The following is a 17,128-nucleotide window of genomic DNA, read 5'->3' on the forward strand; positions in this document are numbered from 1 at the left end:
TGCCACGATAGTTTAAATTCATAAAAACCACAAGAAGGAAATGGTATAAAAAAATTATCTTAGTAGCTTCATGGCCAAGTTGAGATCTGAATACAAACTTCCCCCCTTTTTCCCCTCCCAATTATTCATTGCATTTGTTTAAAAGGAACTGACGGGAGCATCTGACTTAGCAGAAGAGAGGCATTGCGATCCATTCCTGATGTTGCTGCAGAAGCAGCTTTCATGAGATGACCACCAGACTTCTGCCACCTTTGAGAGAATGTCTTCTCTTTTGCACACCCCTTGCTTCCGCTTTTCAGAGACTGGCGTGATCATTCACTAATCTGAATTTCAGAAACTTCCAGGTCTGTGAAAGGTAACAGTCCTGGCCTCCAGGCACAGCCAGCCATTATCTCAGGAAATAGTCCTGTGGTTTCCAATGTTCACGCATGTAGGCCAATGTTCCTGTAGCCAGAAGAGGACCACCCACTCGCAAGAGGGAGAAAAGGCAAATGTGTGGGAATCCTGCTTTTGCTATTTTTCACCTCAAGGTTTTTAGGGAAAAACCAACCAACCAACCAGAGCCTCATGAGAAATAAGCATGCCAACTGGTTGTTGGAGGAAGGTGGAAAAAAGAAGGGAAGAAGAGGAACGGAATGGAGTACCCTGCAAAAGGGCCTGGCTTGCATTATAGAGCAAATGCATGACATGCTTTAGTATTTTACAGAGGTCCTATTGCTGTCAGTCATGTTTGGCAAGATAATAGAGCACAGCCTTTCTCAACCTTTTGACCCTGGAGGAACCCTTGAAATATTTTTCAGGCCTGGGGGAACCCCCCCACATTCAGACTCAAATGTAGGCCAGAAGTTACAAAATTACAATATTCGTTTCATGGGTAGGCCTGTAGATATGCATTCACAGTGCTCTTAAACTGAAAGTAAAGAATGAAACGTACCTCTTTAATGTGAAGTTGCCTGAATTTGAAATAATTTTTTAAATAACTTGTGATCTCCCAGGGAACCCCTGGTGACCCCTCGCAGAACCTTAGTTGAGAAACCCTGATAAAGCAGAATGGGAAGGCAGAGATACTTACTGACCAGCTGATTCTCAGTCTTCCTATGAAGATGGAACTCCCCAACTCTTCCTGCTCAGCCTCTGCAGCTGGACTTCAAAAAGAGAGAAAAAGCATTGCTTCAGAGATAACAGCCTGGGGGAGTGGAGGGGTGGGGGTGGCAAGTGAGGATTGGCGGGTGATAGTTAAGAGTTCGTACTCCCTGCAAAATCTCCTTTAGGGATTAAATGCAGCCAGGTCTTCCTGCCAAGGGAGTCGTGACCCAAATGTGAGAATGAAAATAAAGATTTAAATGTATATTTTTATTAAAGGATTGCAAATCGCACCTCAAACATTCAAAAGGAGAACAGAAGAATATATTACACATTGTTTTATAATGTGATGAAGATATTATAAGGCAATAAAGGAATGCTTATCCATTTATGCAAAATTGGATGTGTCACAGAAGAGAACTAGCTGGGTTTAGCCTTGAGAAAAAGCCTGAGGGGAGATAGAAAGGTACTCTTCCATTACCTGAGAGATGTCCTTCTGAGAAAAAGGTGAAGACCTCTGCTATCCTGGCAGGTCATGGAGTAGTGGTCTTAGGTTGCAAAAAGCAGGGTCTAGTTGACTGTTGGGAGAAATGTCCTCATGGAAGAATCTGTCAGCACTGGAGCCTGTGATCCAGATAGGTGATGGGTTCCCATTCACGGATGTGTTATGCTGGGCACAGCATGTTCATCAAGGATGCCCTGATTTGGATTCCTGTGCTAAGCGCGTTTGATTTTTGCACATTGGTCACAGCATCCTGTGGTCACGTGATCACCATTTTAAACCTTCCCAGCTGGCTTCTGGCAAGCAAAATCTGTGGGGAACTGTGTGATTTCCTTCTACTGGCAAGCTTGCGTTTGTTCCGCCTTTCGACTTTCCTGATCGTTTCTCTGAAATGTCTTCAGAATTTTGGGGGAAACACAGGGGAAGCCATTGCTAGTGGCGATGTAGCAAAAGACCCACTTTTCCAGGGAGAGATTTGTTTACAAGGTCACAGTTCCATACAGAAGAAGCAGTTGCTGTCCCCATCTCAGACTGACAGACGAGAGTATTGGTGGTTCTTTTTTCTTCTTCTTCTTCTTTTTCCTGTAAAGCACTAGACAGAGAGTTTCTGTCATGTTTTCCAGGAAAGATGTTAAGCCCTGCCTCAACCCTCTTGCAGTCACGTAGGAGATATGGCAAAGCAAACATTTCAGGTGGGTGCTAGAATGCAAAGTAGAAGCACTGAAGTTTTCAAGTGTCCCTGAGAGAGAGAACAGGTAAGACATTAGTCTTTGCCTTAAAGCACATCCCGGTGTGGGAATAAACAGGTGGGGACTTGCAAGGAAATGTTGCAATATTCATCTTTATTAACCTTGTTCCTTTTAACTCTGGTTATGAATACCATTTATCATCCTTAATCTTTATTACTCTCTGATGGAGTTGCCCTTGTTCACACTTTCAGCCAGCCAGCTAATCTTCTTGCCCAGGGGTCAAGCTAAATAAGTATCAATAATGATAAATCTCATCTGTTTTTTTGGCTGCTTTCCAGGACAGGCTTCTGCTGCTCTCAGTGTTTTTCTGTCCACTGGATTTTTAATTTTGGAAATGCAGAAGAGATGCTCAGACTGAGCTTATTTCTGAAAATGTACAGGTAATCCTCACTTAACAACCATTCGTTCAGTGATGGCTCAGACTTACAACAGTGCTGAAAAAAATGACTTAGGACCGGTTCTCACACTTATGACCATTGCAGTGTCCCTGCGGTCACACAATCACAATTTTGGCGCTTGGCAACTGGTTCGCATTTATACCTTTCTTGGATTCTATATTTATTTACTGTATTTTATAATAGCTGTTTTTATGAGATTTTAATGTTTATATTTCGTGCTTGGTTTTATTGTAAACTGCCCAGAGTCCCTCTTTTGGGGGAGATGGGCGGTGGCTAAATTTGATCAATAAATAAATAAATAAAAATAAATGAGCATTGCTGCGTCCCATGGTCACATGATTGCCATTTTCGACACTCCTGGCCGGCTTCTGGCAAGCAAAATCAACAGGGAACCATGTGATTCTCTTAACAACCACATGGTTCACTTAATGACCACTGTGAAAAGGTCGTAAAATCAGGTCATATTCACTTAATGACCACTTCACTTAGCAACAGAAATTTCGGCCCCAGTTATGGTTGTTAAGCGTTATTTATAAATAACTCAAGGCGGCAAACTGTTATGGAGATTGCTGGGGAAGAAGAGGGGGGCCCTCTCCAGGGGGAAAAGCGCAGGTGCAGTGTTGAATCTCTTGGGCTCCCAGCCAAGAAGGTCAGAAAAGACCCACCTTAGGTTTCTGGGGTTTTTTCTAGTAGGGCTTGCTAGGGCCTTTCAGTTTAGCAGGCTTCTGTCTAGTAGAGTAGAACAGTAAACACTAGAGCTTCAGCTTCTTGTCTCAGCGTGGTTCTTTGCTCTAAATCCTGACCCAAACATATCTAATAGTCCTTCCTCCTCCTATTTTCCCCACAGCAACAACCCTGTGAGGTGCGCTGGGCTGAAAGAGAGGGACTGGCCCAAAGTCACCCATTTGCGTTTCACAGCAAACATGCCTTATGGATTCTTAGGCATTCAGAGCTTGCTTTTTCTTTACCATGCTTCCTGGAATGACCAACTGATCACACAGTTTCGTACCCTCAGAATTACCTCTTTCTCTATAACCCTGTTCAAGAATTTTATTCTACATTTGAGATGGCTCTTTCTGCCTTCCTTGACAGTGGAATATGAAAGAGACCTCTTGATTTATGTTACCAACATTATGAAAAACTATCCCAAAGCAGATATAATTTGCCGCTTTATTTTTAGGAGAATGCCCCAAATAGCAGTGCATCAAGAATTGTTCTTAGAATAAAATAACTCTTTTTTTCCATTTTATTAGTAAAGGTAAAGGTTTCCCTTGACGTAAAGTCCAGTCGAATCCGACTCTAGGGGGCGGTGCTCATCTCCGTTTCTAAGCCTTGGAGCTGGCGTTGTCATAGACACTTCCGGGTCATGTGGCCAGCATGACGACACGGAACGCCGTTACCTTCCCGCCGAAGCGGTACCTATTGATCTACTCACATTTGCATGTTTTCGAACTGCTAGGTGAGCAGGAGCTGGGATTAACAACGGGAGCTCACCCCGCCGCGCGGTTTCGAACCGCCGACCTTCCGATCGACAGCTCAGCGGTTTAACCCGCAGCGCCACCGCGTTTTTATTACATTGCTGTAAATCTTGATCATGTTATTGTTTCGACGCCAATATTTATACAATATTAATTAAAAATTGTTGACATTCTATTGCTTAGATAACTTACCTCAGGGTTCCCCAAAGTGGTCAATATCGACCCCAAGGGTTGAGGGGACTATCCAAGGGGTCGATGTTATTGTTGTTATTATTATTATTCACAGTACTATTAGTTAAAGTAGTATTTATTAAATTGTTTTCATATAATAAATGCTTGGAGATTGATGAACAATGTAAAACTTCATGAAAGAGTTGATGAGCTGAAGAGTTTGGGGACCCCAGACTCAGAGTACTGGAAATAAACAAAAGGGAATATAATTCTTAAACAGCTTCTAATACTTAAGCCATCTCCAGTCTCCCATCCTACCTACTGTATATGTAGAACTACAATTCCCATCTTCCATGCCTGCTGGTGGGGCAATCCAAACCATCCAGCAAGGCAACTGGTCTTGAAGACCATAGTCTAAATGATTATTCTTGCTGCTTTGGATGTTTTTCTTTCAATGTGTTCTTCTGTTGTCTACTTCCCTTACAATCTTCAGGTAATTTTAAGTCAACATTTAATGTATTCAGGATGCAAATCTGACACTGAAACAAAGAAGAAATAAATAAATATATTCTAGTTTCAGTTGCAAAACCAACAAACTACATTCCGCTTCCTCCAAGTATGAGCTGTGGAAATACAACATTATGAATGCAAGAGGTTTTATATAGCTGAGGACCACGTATGCAGGTCATGTAAACAAATCAGAAGAGAAAAAATAATGGAAAGAAATCACAGACTCTACTTATTCAAATAAGAGGCTTGGCCAACACTTACCTGCACACCAATTTGGAACCATATTGACTTCTTTCAGATACCTTAGTGCGGTTTATTTCCATAAAGTTAAATAACAGCAGCTTTTATATCAACTTTGATTTTTTTCCCCCTTAGTTTGTAATGTTTAGTTTGTATTTTAAATTTTTTAAGTTTCTTTTTTAAAGATAAAAGATGGTTTTGTTGCAAAGGTTAAAGATATTAAATAAATAAATAATCTAAAAAATAAACATATGGTTAAAATAAAATAAAATAAATCAGCTTTTGACAGCTTTTGAGTCTTCAGTAACATGCAAGCAGCTTATGATTACTAAATGTATTATTATCAATCATCAACAATTAATAAGTTAGAGGTTGATTAATATAAATATAATTAATAATCATCATGAATAAGGATTAAGAATGATAATTCATTATTAATTATTATAATTAAAGTGTCTAACCTCCAGTGGCACCTTTTCCCTCCTTCACTTTGTGCTCTGTCTTCCTTTAATCTAAAAAGGCAGCCCTTATAGTTACTGTAAATTGAGATAGAAGTAAGATGTGTCAAACAGGCAACCACTTCTGGATGTTCTTGTGAGGCTATCCAAAAATTAACTCTTTTTTTGGGCTTCCAGTTGGCACACATGGTCAAATTATATATTTTTCATGCATTTCTGTACTCGGTTTGTCACATAAATGCTTGACTTTCAACTACTTCTTGGCACTCCTTAAAGGTTTATACTCAGGGGTAGGCAGGGGCATCTGCTGGTGGGTCAACAACGTCATGGTGGGGCCACAACCATGCAGTTGAAGCCCACCTTATTTTATGTGCCTTGTGGCTGCCCTCTTGATGTTCTGGAGCCCCTCTGCAGACAGTCCTGGCGCTAAGTCCCTGCCACACTGCCTGCTCCCATGACTTTATTTTTCTTGTCATGGCATATTTAATTAAAATGAACAAATAAATAAGCAAACTGGAACACTGCAAGGCAAAATGTCAGCATCTGAAATGGTCTTTATTTCCAACAGTGATTTGAGGACTCAAAGAAATTCTCTGGACCATCTTAGAAAATAAAAGTGGAGTGAGATGGAGATGAAAGAAGGATACTTTGTGACTGACCATGCCCATAGTGGCAGCCATTTTGTGAGGATGTTTATAACTGGCTTGCAAAACACCAGAAGTGCCCACTAGACCAAGCAGGTTGAGGACTGATACCATAACACAAAATGGATGGCTGTTTTTGTTCTTACTGTTTTTCAGGATACTTGGATCAGGAAGGAAAGAAAGCAACAGAGATAAAAAAAAGACAGATGATAAAGGATAAGAAAAAAAGTGAGACTCCTGAGAAAATGAAAAAATGCATCATCAAACAAATCAGCCCAGAGTTATCCTCGAGGCACAAATGACCAAATTATCCAACTTTAGAGACATGATGGGAAGACCCAGCTCTCTGGAGAAGGCTCTGATGTTGGGAAAGGTGGAAGGAAAGAGAAGAAGGTGACCAGCAGAGAGGTGGATGGACTCAGTTACAGTGATGGTGAGGACACTTTTGGAAGACCTGAAAGATCAGATTAGGGACAGATTGTCATGGAGGAAATCTATCTATGTGGTCACTGGGAGTCAACACCAACTTGATGGCACATAATCAATCAATTAATGTAGAGCCATCCCTGGGGCTTTTAAAACAGGCAAGAGGGTGGTTGTGACTTCAGTATTAGTTTTTATCTTCCAATCAATCAATCAATCAATCAAATTGCTAACTTCAACCTGAATATTGTAGGAGGATAGAAAGCATCAAAAATGCATCTTTTTGCTTCTTTATTTTTTTAATGATGCCTCTTTTCATGCCATAATATTGTTTTTCTTCTATCATAGAACAGAAGAGTCAGGTTGTGTTTGACTGCCCATAATGTAAAGGGTCTGCAGTGCAATGGTTTGTAAATAGAGAAAGAAACTATATAATATATAGAATATACTAGGTAGCCTATAACATGTGATCTGTAATGTATAATCTGTAGTCAGTAGCATGTTAACAGTTATGCTTCAGATTAGAATTTCATTCATGTATGCATTTGAAGGTGTTGAATTTGCATTTGTATTTGCATCTGAACATCGTTTAAATGGAAATGTTTGCAACACCCCCTTCTTTTGCTGGTCAAAGTGTGACCAAGTGTTAGCTCAGTCCAGCAAACACCTTCCTCCTGTGCTTTTTTCTTCTAGTTCTTGTCCAGTTGGATGGAAGAACATTTGCTTTCAGAGTTTGTTAGAAGAAGAGGAATTCAGTGAAATTCTCACGACAGAACAGGATGTCCCTCCACCCCTTAGGGCTCTGCCATAGGAAGATGTTGAGCCAATTTAAAAGCATCTCTGCATGTCTGTGTTTCCATGACGCCAGCAAGGTTGGTGAATTGGGCTGGTTTTCTTCTAATTCCGCTGCAATATGGCTGAAAAAGTGCTGCTTGCTTGACCCTTTCTTCCAGTCCTGAGCAGCCAGCCTTGTAAGGAAGCCTACCTTAATGGCTTTGTAGCCCCCCGACCTCCTGCAATAACCCAAGAAAAGGGTGCAGGGGTGCTTACCAGACTTTTGTCAGTTGCCCCCTTCTCTTCAGCTAGGAGCAAAGGGCCAGGTTACTGGGTCTCTCCATCTGATGGAATGTGAGGGTGACCTTGGAATATGTGGTGAAGAGATGCTGACTAGGGAACAATCAGATAAAAGGGGAAGGAGCCCACAGCTGCCTAATGGGCAGAGAAAGAAACTCAGAAAGGAACTTCCCTCACTTCTCAGGATGTAAAAGAGATGGTGGGAGATCTGTACTTTCAGACTTACAGATTCTGTTAATGTAGCCTCACAATAAAGTAGAATTAGCTCATCTGGTTGTGTTTCCTGTCTGATTTACCTGGGAGGGCTGACATACCTCCTTTTTTTCTCTTGCTCTTTTGTGTCAGTGGGAGGGATGGAGACTTGCCAAACCTGTGGGAGCTCCAGGAGTGGATTTATTTATTTGTTTATATTTTATGTATGCATATCTCAAGCTGAAAGAGGTGAAGATGACCCCAGGTTGTTTTCAAACTGCTTCTAGGGTTTGGGGGAATGAAAAGGACGATGTCTTGGAAGGGCCATTAGCTCCAAGATGAGCTGCCTAAACTGGGGGTGGAAAATTGGTGGCGGAGCATGGAGTGGGAACCCAGACATTGTTCTGACATGTTATGCAAAGGGATCATTGTGTTAAGGGAGAATTTGATTCAGTGGGGCATGGTGCACTTTGTGAACCAAGCAGTTGAATGTGGTTTTAACTCAGGTGAATGCAAGCCATGACTTGTCTGAGCTATATCATTTCAGATTGTAGGATAGAAGCTGGCAAGGGATGGCCTTCTAGGTTTTCTTGGACTACAGCTCCCATCCGTCCTCATTGTTAGCCATCTTGGCTGGGGCAATGGGAATCACAGTTCAGCAACCAACTGAAGGGTCATAGGGAGTCCATTCCAGGGACTGGGCCCCTATTCCTTAATGCTGCCTCCTTTTAAATAACAACAATCTCTTCCTGGAGAAAGCTTAGAGAAATGTTAGAGAGAAAGCTAGCCTAGAAGTCATCTCCATGACTTTCAGATCTTCTGCATGAAGGGATTTTGTGTATTTACTTTCCTACAAAGGAAGATGTGGGAAAAGCGACACACTCAACCAACACAAAGACTTCTTAAGTCTATCCCTCTCAGCCAGCTCACATCGGAGTTGATGTGAACCCACTTCCTCATTTCGCTGGGATGTGCCGAGGTGCTTCCTCTGGTACGGGGCATCCTTTTAAGGTTTCTGGCAGCCACGGGTAAGTCCAGTGTTCCCACAAGAATTGTCCCAAAGGAAATGACAACAAGCCCCACCTAACATTTCAGAAACCCACATCTTTTGTAGTTGGCAATGAGACTGGATCCTCCTCCGGCTTCTCCTCTGGTTTCAGCGTTGACCTTCCCCAGTTGCTTCTACAAATGAATTTCAGCTCTTGTCACATCTTTCCCCACCACACCATTTATTTCATGGTTTATTTCCTTGTTCATAAGCACTACATTGTATCACTGTATTTACACCTACCATTAAAACTCCAAGCAAGGAAATCCACTGTTACAAAAGAATGGCACGCCAGCACGGGAAACCTTGATTAATAGCTATGATAACAACACCCCTTGCATAATATAAAAGTGGAAAAAGACACGGCAAGCATAACTTCGAAGAGAAAGGCTGAGTTGCGAAGAGAAGCCACAGACATGACGGTCCTCGTGCCAAGCACGCAAAGCAGAAACCTCTCAGGCTTGCCAACCCGGTAAAGGGTACTGCCCAACTTCTTCTCTTGAGTTTTCTCCCCATGTTTGGCAATGCCAACTTTCCTGCTTCTGAAATTAAATCAGTATATTACACATTCGCCAGGGTTCTCCTTAAAAAGAAGTGGCAATCTAGCTGACCATGGGCAACTTGGCCCTAGCTTTCAGTGATCTTCCACATGATAAAATACTCCGAAACCACTTCATTGGAAGGATTCTGCATAGGGCTGAATCAGCTTCAGGCCATTTCTATGCTGGCAGCCTGCTCCCAAACCTACAATGTTACTTCTGGACTCCCCCCATATTGACAATAAACTAGAATCTGAGAGGAGTCACCCTCCCTACACAAAGTCTGTATTTAGTGAGTATTTTATTATAATAGGCTGGATGCCCAGGCCTGGAGGGGAACTGCTACCATGACACACCAACTTCCCTTTTTTTGCATTCATTGCTGCTCTACATAGATAAAGGGAGAAGAAGTGGTACAGTCCTGAGGGGGGAAGATGACTGTACCACTTTGGGCAGCAGATGGGAGAAGCAAAAATTTGAATTCTTATTGTGAATTCAAACACAGATAAAAAAAAAAAAAGATAGAAACAAGAGAGGGTTTTTTAGATTTTTTATCCCACCTTTATTATTTTTATAAATAAGTCAAGGCGGCGAACACGGCACCCTCCACCAGCTTACTGAATACCTTCATTCAGAAACCTAAGAAATGATCTGGGTTTGTGCAAGACTATGTGGCCAAAACCAAACAGTGCTAACCGAGGTTGACATTAACTAACTTTAGCAGGTTGTGTGAATGCAGCCCCCAGCATTGTTAACGACCCACTGGAAAATGTTCGAACACAACCAATCAATTCTTAGCAAAGCTTCCCTATATTGCTTTCCTGCTTTTGCTGTACTGATGCATGAGACTTAAGCAACTCAGCTAATGATAGCTGGATTTTTATCCCCCAGCCTGAAAACCACCACATTCCACATTTTCTCCCATGAACCGTGCCCAGGGCCCTGTTCCCTGGCACAAATATATAATGTTATATTTATGGCAACCAGATCTTGGCTGCAACACTCCAGCTGATCAATAGATGGCATCACAGAGCTGGAATGTCCTGTATGCTGGCCTCTAGTGGTGCCCCCCAAGTTTTGCAGCCACAGCATCTGCTCCCATTGTTCAGGTCACCTCAAGAACAGCTTCAAGGAAGATGCTTAAAATGCAAAGAGATGGTTCCAAGTCCATTTTGATGCTAAACAATATGGTGCAAAAATTGTAGGCCTGCTGAGTTCTGATCTCCTTCTATCTTAACTTTATCCTTGGCATCACAGTCAAGTACAGCTTTGCCATAGGTACCCAATGATGTGGAGGGATGGAAAGTAATGAAACTGAAGGCATGATGGGAGAAAGTCAATGTAGAGCTGCTATTTTCAGCACAAGCTGAATCCTGCCCTCATGAGAGTTTAAAGGAAGATGGTTTTTCAAAAGCAGTCTTCCTCCACTTGGGCTCAGCTCCTGGTGACTGCATGGACATGATCATGCTGTTAATCAGTGCCTTTTCTTGGGATGGTTTTTCTACTTCCCGGTCTAGCTTATAGCTCTGGCCTTTCCTGGTGGCCTCCCACACAAGTCCTAATCTGCCCAAATCAAGAGCAATCGGGGTCTGGTAGGTAGGGAAAAACACAGTCAAGAGGATCTGCTTGAAATGGAAACACCTACAATGGACTGTACAGGTGGCAGAATGAGCAGAAATGGCAAAACTGACCTGCCTGGATAGGGATGAAACAGTAAGAACTTTTATAAAGACCTTTTATGGACTTTTTGCTGAAAATGGAAACAAGTGAAATGATGATTTCTGGATTTGCTGATTGAAAAAAAAGGTTGAATATGGAACAGGAGGGATCTTTGTAATGTAATCTTAAAGAGGGAGGACGGATAAGTTTGTTTGTAGTTGACAGAAGGGTTTTCTTTTTTCCCCCTAACTTTTTGCACTTTTTCTTTTACCTTTCTTATTTTTTCTAACTTTTCTGTTTATCTCTTATCTATCTATCCATATCTATCCATATCTATCCATCCATCCATCCATCCATCCATCCATCCAATCTGCTTGAGAGCACCTGGCACAGAAGAATCCCTTAGACCCAGTGTTTTTCAACCTCAGCAACTTTAAGGTGTGTGGACCTCAACTCCCAGAATTCCCCATCCAACTGGTTGGGGAATTCTGGGAGTTGAAGTCCACACCTCTTAAAGTGGCTGAGGTCGAAAAACACCTCAGACCAGTGCTTTCCAAGATGGGATCCACAGCCTAGAACTGGTCCTTGTAAAAAAACGAATACTGGCCCTTAGACAATATGCAAACAACTGCTCTCTTTCTCCTCCAGTCAGCCCAGATTTTGCCAGCTCTTTGGCCAGATACGAAGAGGAAAACTTTCTTCTGAAGCCTCTGGCTGGATCACAGGAAGCTTATTTTGTGCACCTGCAAAAAGGGGTCTGTCCTTTTCTGTCCACCCATGTCTTCAATCCACTGTTATGAATACAGCCAAAGATCAGCCATCCAGAAAGACTAAAACAAGAAAATAAAATTAATAAAGTACAGTAGCTGCTGGTTGGAAAACTTACGTTTATATTAAGTTTGTCTTGTGTACCAATTGCACCCTTTCCTGGACTGGGAGGTCTTGTTCACAGTCGCTCATGCCCTAGTCACCTCTTGGTTGGATTACTGCAACATGCTCTGCACGGGGCTGCGCTTGAAGACTACCCAGAAATTACAACTGGTCCAGCATGCAGCCACATGCCCAGTTGTGGGTGCTTCATGACTTGTCTACGTTACACTGTTGTTGCCCAAACAGCATTGGCTTCCAGTTCCCTTCAGGGTGCAATTCAAGGTGCTGGTTATGACCTTCGAAGCCTTGAATGGCACAGGACCAGGTTATCTACAGGACTGCCTCTTCCTGAGGGCATCTGCCCATCCCACCAAGTCAGATAGGGCAGGGGCACTCCAGGTCTCTTCCCTCAAATGCTTCCCTCTGGTGGGATCTCAGAGGGTACCTTTTCCATGGCTGCCCAGCCCTCCTCCCGAGATTTGGAGGGCCCCCACCCTACTAGCCTTCTAGAGGACCATGAAGTCCTGGCTCTTCATCCAGTCTAGATGGAAGTGTTTTTTCGTTTTTATGGAAAGTTGCCCTGGGTCGCCTACAATTATCCTGTATAAAATAGGCCAGCAATATAAGTTTTCTCAATGAATAAATAATGGTTGCCATGTTTTCACTGCAGCTGCACTAATGTTGGCAACCAGGTTTGTGAAAGCAGAGTTAGAGTCTGAGAGCAGAACACTGGCATCCTATTTGCCTGTCCTTCCTGGGAGGTGTTGCAGCAAAGGTAATATATCACCCTGGTACAGATCCTTAGAGAGGCGGAAGTGAAATAACACACGTTGGGCAATTTCTCTTTTCCCAGAATGACATGGATAGGTTCCTTGTTTCTGGAATTTTGGTAAATCTGCCCTGTAATAAGGCTGATGTTATAATTTATATATTTGGGGGCCACAAAAGGGAAAAAAGGTATGGAAAAAGAAAAAGTCCCCAGTTATATGCATTCAGGAAACTTTGCCTTAGGGGAAGGAGCTTCTCACCAGATCTATACATCTTCTTGACTTGCCAATATAATGTAGAATGTTACATTTATAAAATTTAAGAAAATTCCTTTTTCCATTGTTTTCCTGTTTTATTCTGGTTTTGCTTTGATGAAATTCACTCATTCATTCATTATCCTATAGAATAAAATTTAGGATGGGATACAACAGCATTCCATCCATCCATCCATCCATCCATCTTCTATATCTTCTATCTATATCTATCATCTCTCTTATCTATCTCTCTATCTCTCTATCATCTATATCATCTCTTCGATATCCATCCATCATCTATCCATCTATCATCTGTCATCTATCTTCTATATCTTCTGTCTTTCTCCTCCTCCTTCTCCTCCCTTCTTCCTTCTTTCTCTCTCTCTCTCTCAATCTCTCTCCCCCCAAGGTTCTTAGGAGGATAAAATCTGATGAAGCAGCTGTGGGCTCCATCTTGAGTTCCTTGGGGAAAAGGCAGCCGGTGAAAAACTTGGGAGTGGCTCAGATGTTCATTTAAATTTTGAAATCTGGAGTGACACCATGCATTCTAACCAGAACAGCAGCTGCAGGGGTGTCTGCAGGGATGTGGGGGCACTACCGTGCAATTGAAGCTCCACACCTGTTTATGTGGACTACAACAGATGTAAAAAGGGGTGGGGTTTCCATTGCTGGGTTGCAGTTGACATCTTGACTTTTTTTGACTCCCTCCCCATGGACACCTCTGAGTGGCGGCAGTGTGAAAATACCCAGAGAAAATCCCACTCAAGCCAGGCCGTTGGGGCTTCAGTCCCTTGTTTATTGCTCCTAGTTCATCCCCTCCAAACACACTCCTGCTTTCTCTCACACACTCACACACACACACACATTGTTCAGAGCAATTGGAACAGAAAGATCTGTTCTAAAGTTTTGTCTGTAAATATTTATAACTTTTATTATAACCCCACTCCTTCATGGCTGCTGCAGTCCATTTTGCTAAGTTTGGTCAACTTTGCCCTGTCTCCCCACCCCAATCCAGTGCCCTGCAGGTGCTTGGGACTACAATTCCCATCACCAGGACCGCAACTGGGGGGGGGGGGCAACTGGGGCATGTGCCCTGGGCGCCTCACTGGGGGGGGGGTGCCAAAATGGGCGCAGAATCCATGTTTGCCCCGGTGACACAGACCCTAGTTGTGGCCCTGCCCATCACCCCAGTGAGAGATGCTGGCTTTCACTGATGGACAAGGCCTGGGGGTGCAAGTGTCCTCCTAGGTGGCCTATCCTCACAACAACCAGATGAGGGAGATTTGCTGAGAGAGAAAGAGAACAGACAGCAAGTTTCAGGGCTGCACATAGATTAACATCTTGTTCTGAAGCTTCTCGGCTGCGGGGTGGGGGCATGTGTGGTGGCGGCGGCGGCGGCAGAAATTATGAATAGCAGGGGACCCTCCATCCATATTGGGGTCTGTAGCAAACAGGCCAAACGCTCTGGAATGAACCCCTTGCGGGAAGGGGAGGCGAGCAAGAGGATTGCTAACCCTGTCTTTAAAAAGGGACGTTGACCCTTTGCTCCAACTCCCTAACCACTGGACCACACGGCCTCCTTCCTTCTTCTCCCCGCTTCTAATCGCCCTTTAGGCGTTGCAAGCCAAACCAACGCACAAGCCGGCTTGCACGCGGGCGGGTGGGCGTGGGTGCCAGCCGGCAAGCAAGTGAATGCCTTTCTCTGCAGGGGTGGGCAAAAGTGGCCCAAAGCGAAGCGACCGGAAGCAGCCGCGGGCTTTCCCTGCAGCCTGAAGAAAAGTTACAGAGATGGAGCGGGCGGGGGGTGGGGGGATCTCTCTCTGGGACGTCCGCTGCTGACGTCTCGCCTTCCTCCTTTTCTTTCCCTATAAAGAATTCGAAGTGCGTACCCAACATCCCGGGAAAAGCAAATTCCATGAGGGAGGGGGGAAGAGGCAAATTACAGTCCCCGGTCTATCTTGGACAAGCCCCAGACCTTGGGAAGCCACCGGAGACCCTGGTCGCCTCGGGCAGGCTCGGAGCTCCTCCGCTGCCGCCCCCCCCAAAAAACCCCAATCCTGAGAGCTTCACGAGTTGCTGAGAAGTTGATGCGGCAGCCCCGGCGCTTTCTGCCGACCGCCCGGCCTCCCCGTCCCCGTCCAGCGCCACCCCGGGGGTAGGCTGCCTGCGCCGGCCCCAGGAACACCTGCTAACCGGGAGGAGCCCCGGAGCCCACGTGGATCGGTGGCCCTCCGGCTGCGTCGTCGGCGGGAGCCCCGCTGGTCCTGCCAACTTTGCATTCTTCGCCCGGGCCGCCCTCCCTCCTTGCTGACCCTGGGCCCCCTCCCCAGGCAAGCAGGAGACTGCGCAGGAAGGGCACGCCGACTTTTGCAGCATCAGGAAAGAAGGAGCGGGACAGGGGGAGAAGATCACTTTTCCCCGCGAGCTCCGACGCCCCCTTGCCGCTTTCCTCCCCAGCCGCCGGGGCTGCAAGCTTCGCGGCTTGTCCGGTGCCCACGAGGGCATCCTGGGCTGGGCGCCTTCTGCTGCCAAAGGACCCGCCTCAGTCTCACGCCAGAAAATGAGGATTTCCGTGGCCGTTTGCCTAATGCTGGGGCTTCAAGGTAGGCGCGCGCGCTCGCGCTCCCGCGGCTTGCTCGGCGCCTTCCAGACTGCGCCGGGCGGCGGGGTCTCCGCTGCAGCTCGGGAGGGTTCTGGCTTCGCCTCTCGGCCGTTCGCCCCCTGAGATGCTCAGCATCCTTTCGGGTGGGGACTGAACGCCGTTCCTAAGCGAAGGAAGGTCTTTCCAAACGGGCCAGCCCCAACTTAGTCCTGGCGGGAGCTGAGACGGGGGAAGATTTGGACTTCAAGAAATTTTGGTAGCTGGTCTGGATGCAAAACCTCATCAGCTGCTCACCGACTGGTTTTGCTCAGGGGCAAGCCATGGGCTTTGTTTGCCAGCTCTGGGTGTTAGCTTGGCTTAAAAGCATGCCCAGGGGCCAAACTACACACCATGGCTGAGCTTACTGGATAAAAGGAGTAACTATTCCACTGTTTCTCAACCGTGGCCTCTTGAAGAGGTGTGGACTGCAACTCCCAGAATTCCCCAGCCAGCCCTCAAAGAAGGGTCCAAAGTAATCTCTAGCATACTTGTTTAAGCTCAAAAAACAGGGAACAGGCGAATGAGAAGGCACTGCATTTTCCCCGTACTAATTCTCATTCCATCTCACCAACAGGACTTTGCTTTCAAAGTTTCTCTCAGGGGAGAACAGAGTTTTGGAGAAAGCCAAAATGTATGGAGTGGGCTTATCGGACCATTGTTTAGGAGTATTGGGGATGGTCTCAAGGCTTGTGGTCTTCTCCTATTTCCATTCAATCCCAAGAGAAGATCTCAGGAAGGAATTTGCCACTTCTTTTCCCCTACCAGAATAGTGCTATGGGTGAATCTTGCTCTTGAGAAGTTCTGGGCGATTTTTTCCTTCTCCTGATTAAATTTAGAGAAATCCATCCACCCAAATTTCTCTGCCCACAGATCTGGTGGAGAACTTTGGAAGTCTTGTTAGGACCTAGTTCTACCTGGAACCTTGGAGAGATGTTTGTGAGTGAGAAGAGGCCCCTATAATAGGAGGATGAGGGATCTGCTATAGAAGGTAGTTTCGACATGTTAGGAGTTGAGGAATCAAGGTCCAGCTTGGGGCATCCCCTGGGCCCTGATGCTGAAACTCTGCTTGTGAGTTTGAAAGTTGTGCCATCTGTAAAGACAAAGCTGGAAGGACATGGTTTGACTTGATACAAGACTGATCCAGTGAACCTCAAAATTAAAAAGGTGCTGTCAATTGATATGTTGGCTGGGATGAATTCCACTCTTGGTTGGTGCAGTTTTCTCTCTAACATTCTGCAAAGGAAAGTAAGGACCTGTACTGTGTCCCCCCCCCCCCCAAAAAAAACCTCCTTTCCTTTTTCCCCTCTCCAAAAAAGATACCAACCCTATGCCATCTTCCCTGCATTGGTTCCTGAAGAAGGTTGAGTTGACTGTTTTGTTTAGGGTTGACTGTCACAGTTTATTTTTTAAAAAAATACATGCCACTC

General features: G+C 44.8%; 1 protein-coding gene across 1 annotated transcript in view; it reads left to right on the forward strand.

The window, feature by feature from the left end:
• Nucleotides 1-14,971: 14,971 nt before the first annotated feature.
• The window catches only part of LOC134504543 (vascular endothelial growth factor receptor kdr-like), a 160,318-nt gene continuing 158,161 nt past the window's right edge, over nt 14,972-17,128 (forward strand). The window contains exon 1 of the mRNA XM_063313806.1: nt 14,972-15,663. Within this exon, the coding sequence (XP_063169876.1) occupies nt 15,621-15,663 (43 nt within the window). The 5' untranslated portion in view covers nt 14,972-15,620. The remainder of the gene's footprint in view (nt 15,664-17,128) is intronic.

Source organism: Candoia aspera, chromosome 12, assembly GCF_035149785.1.
Source record: "Candoia aspera isolate rCanAsp1 chromosome 12, rCanAsp1.hap2, whole genome shotgun sequence".
Taxonomy (NCBI): Eukaryota; Metazoa; Chordata; class Lepidosauria; order Squamata; family Boidae; genus Candoia; species Candoia aspera.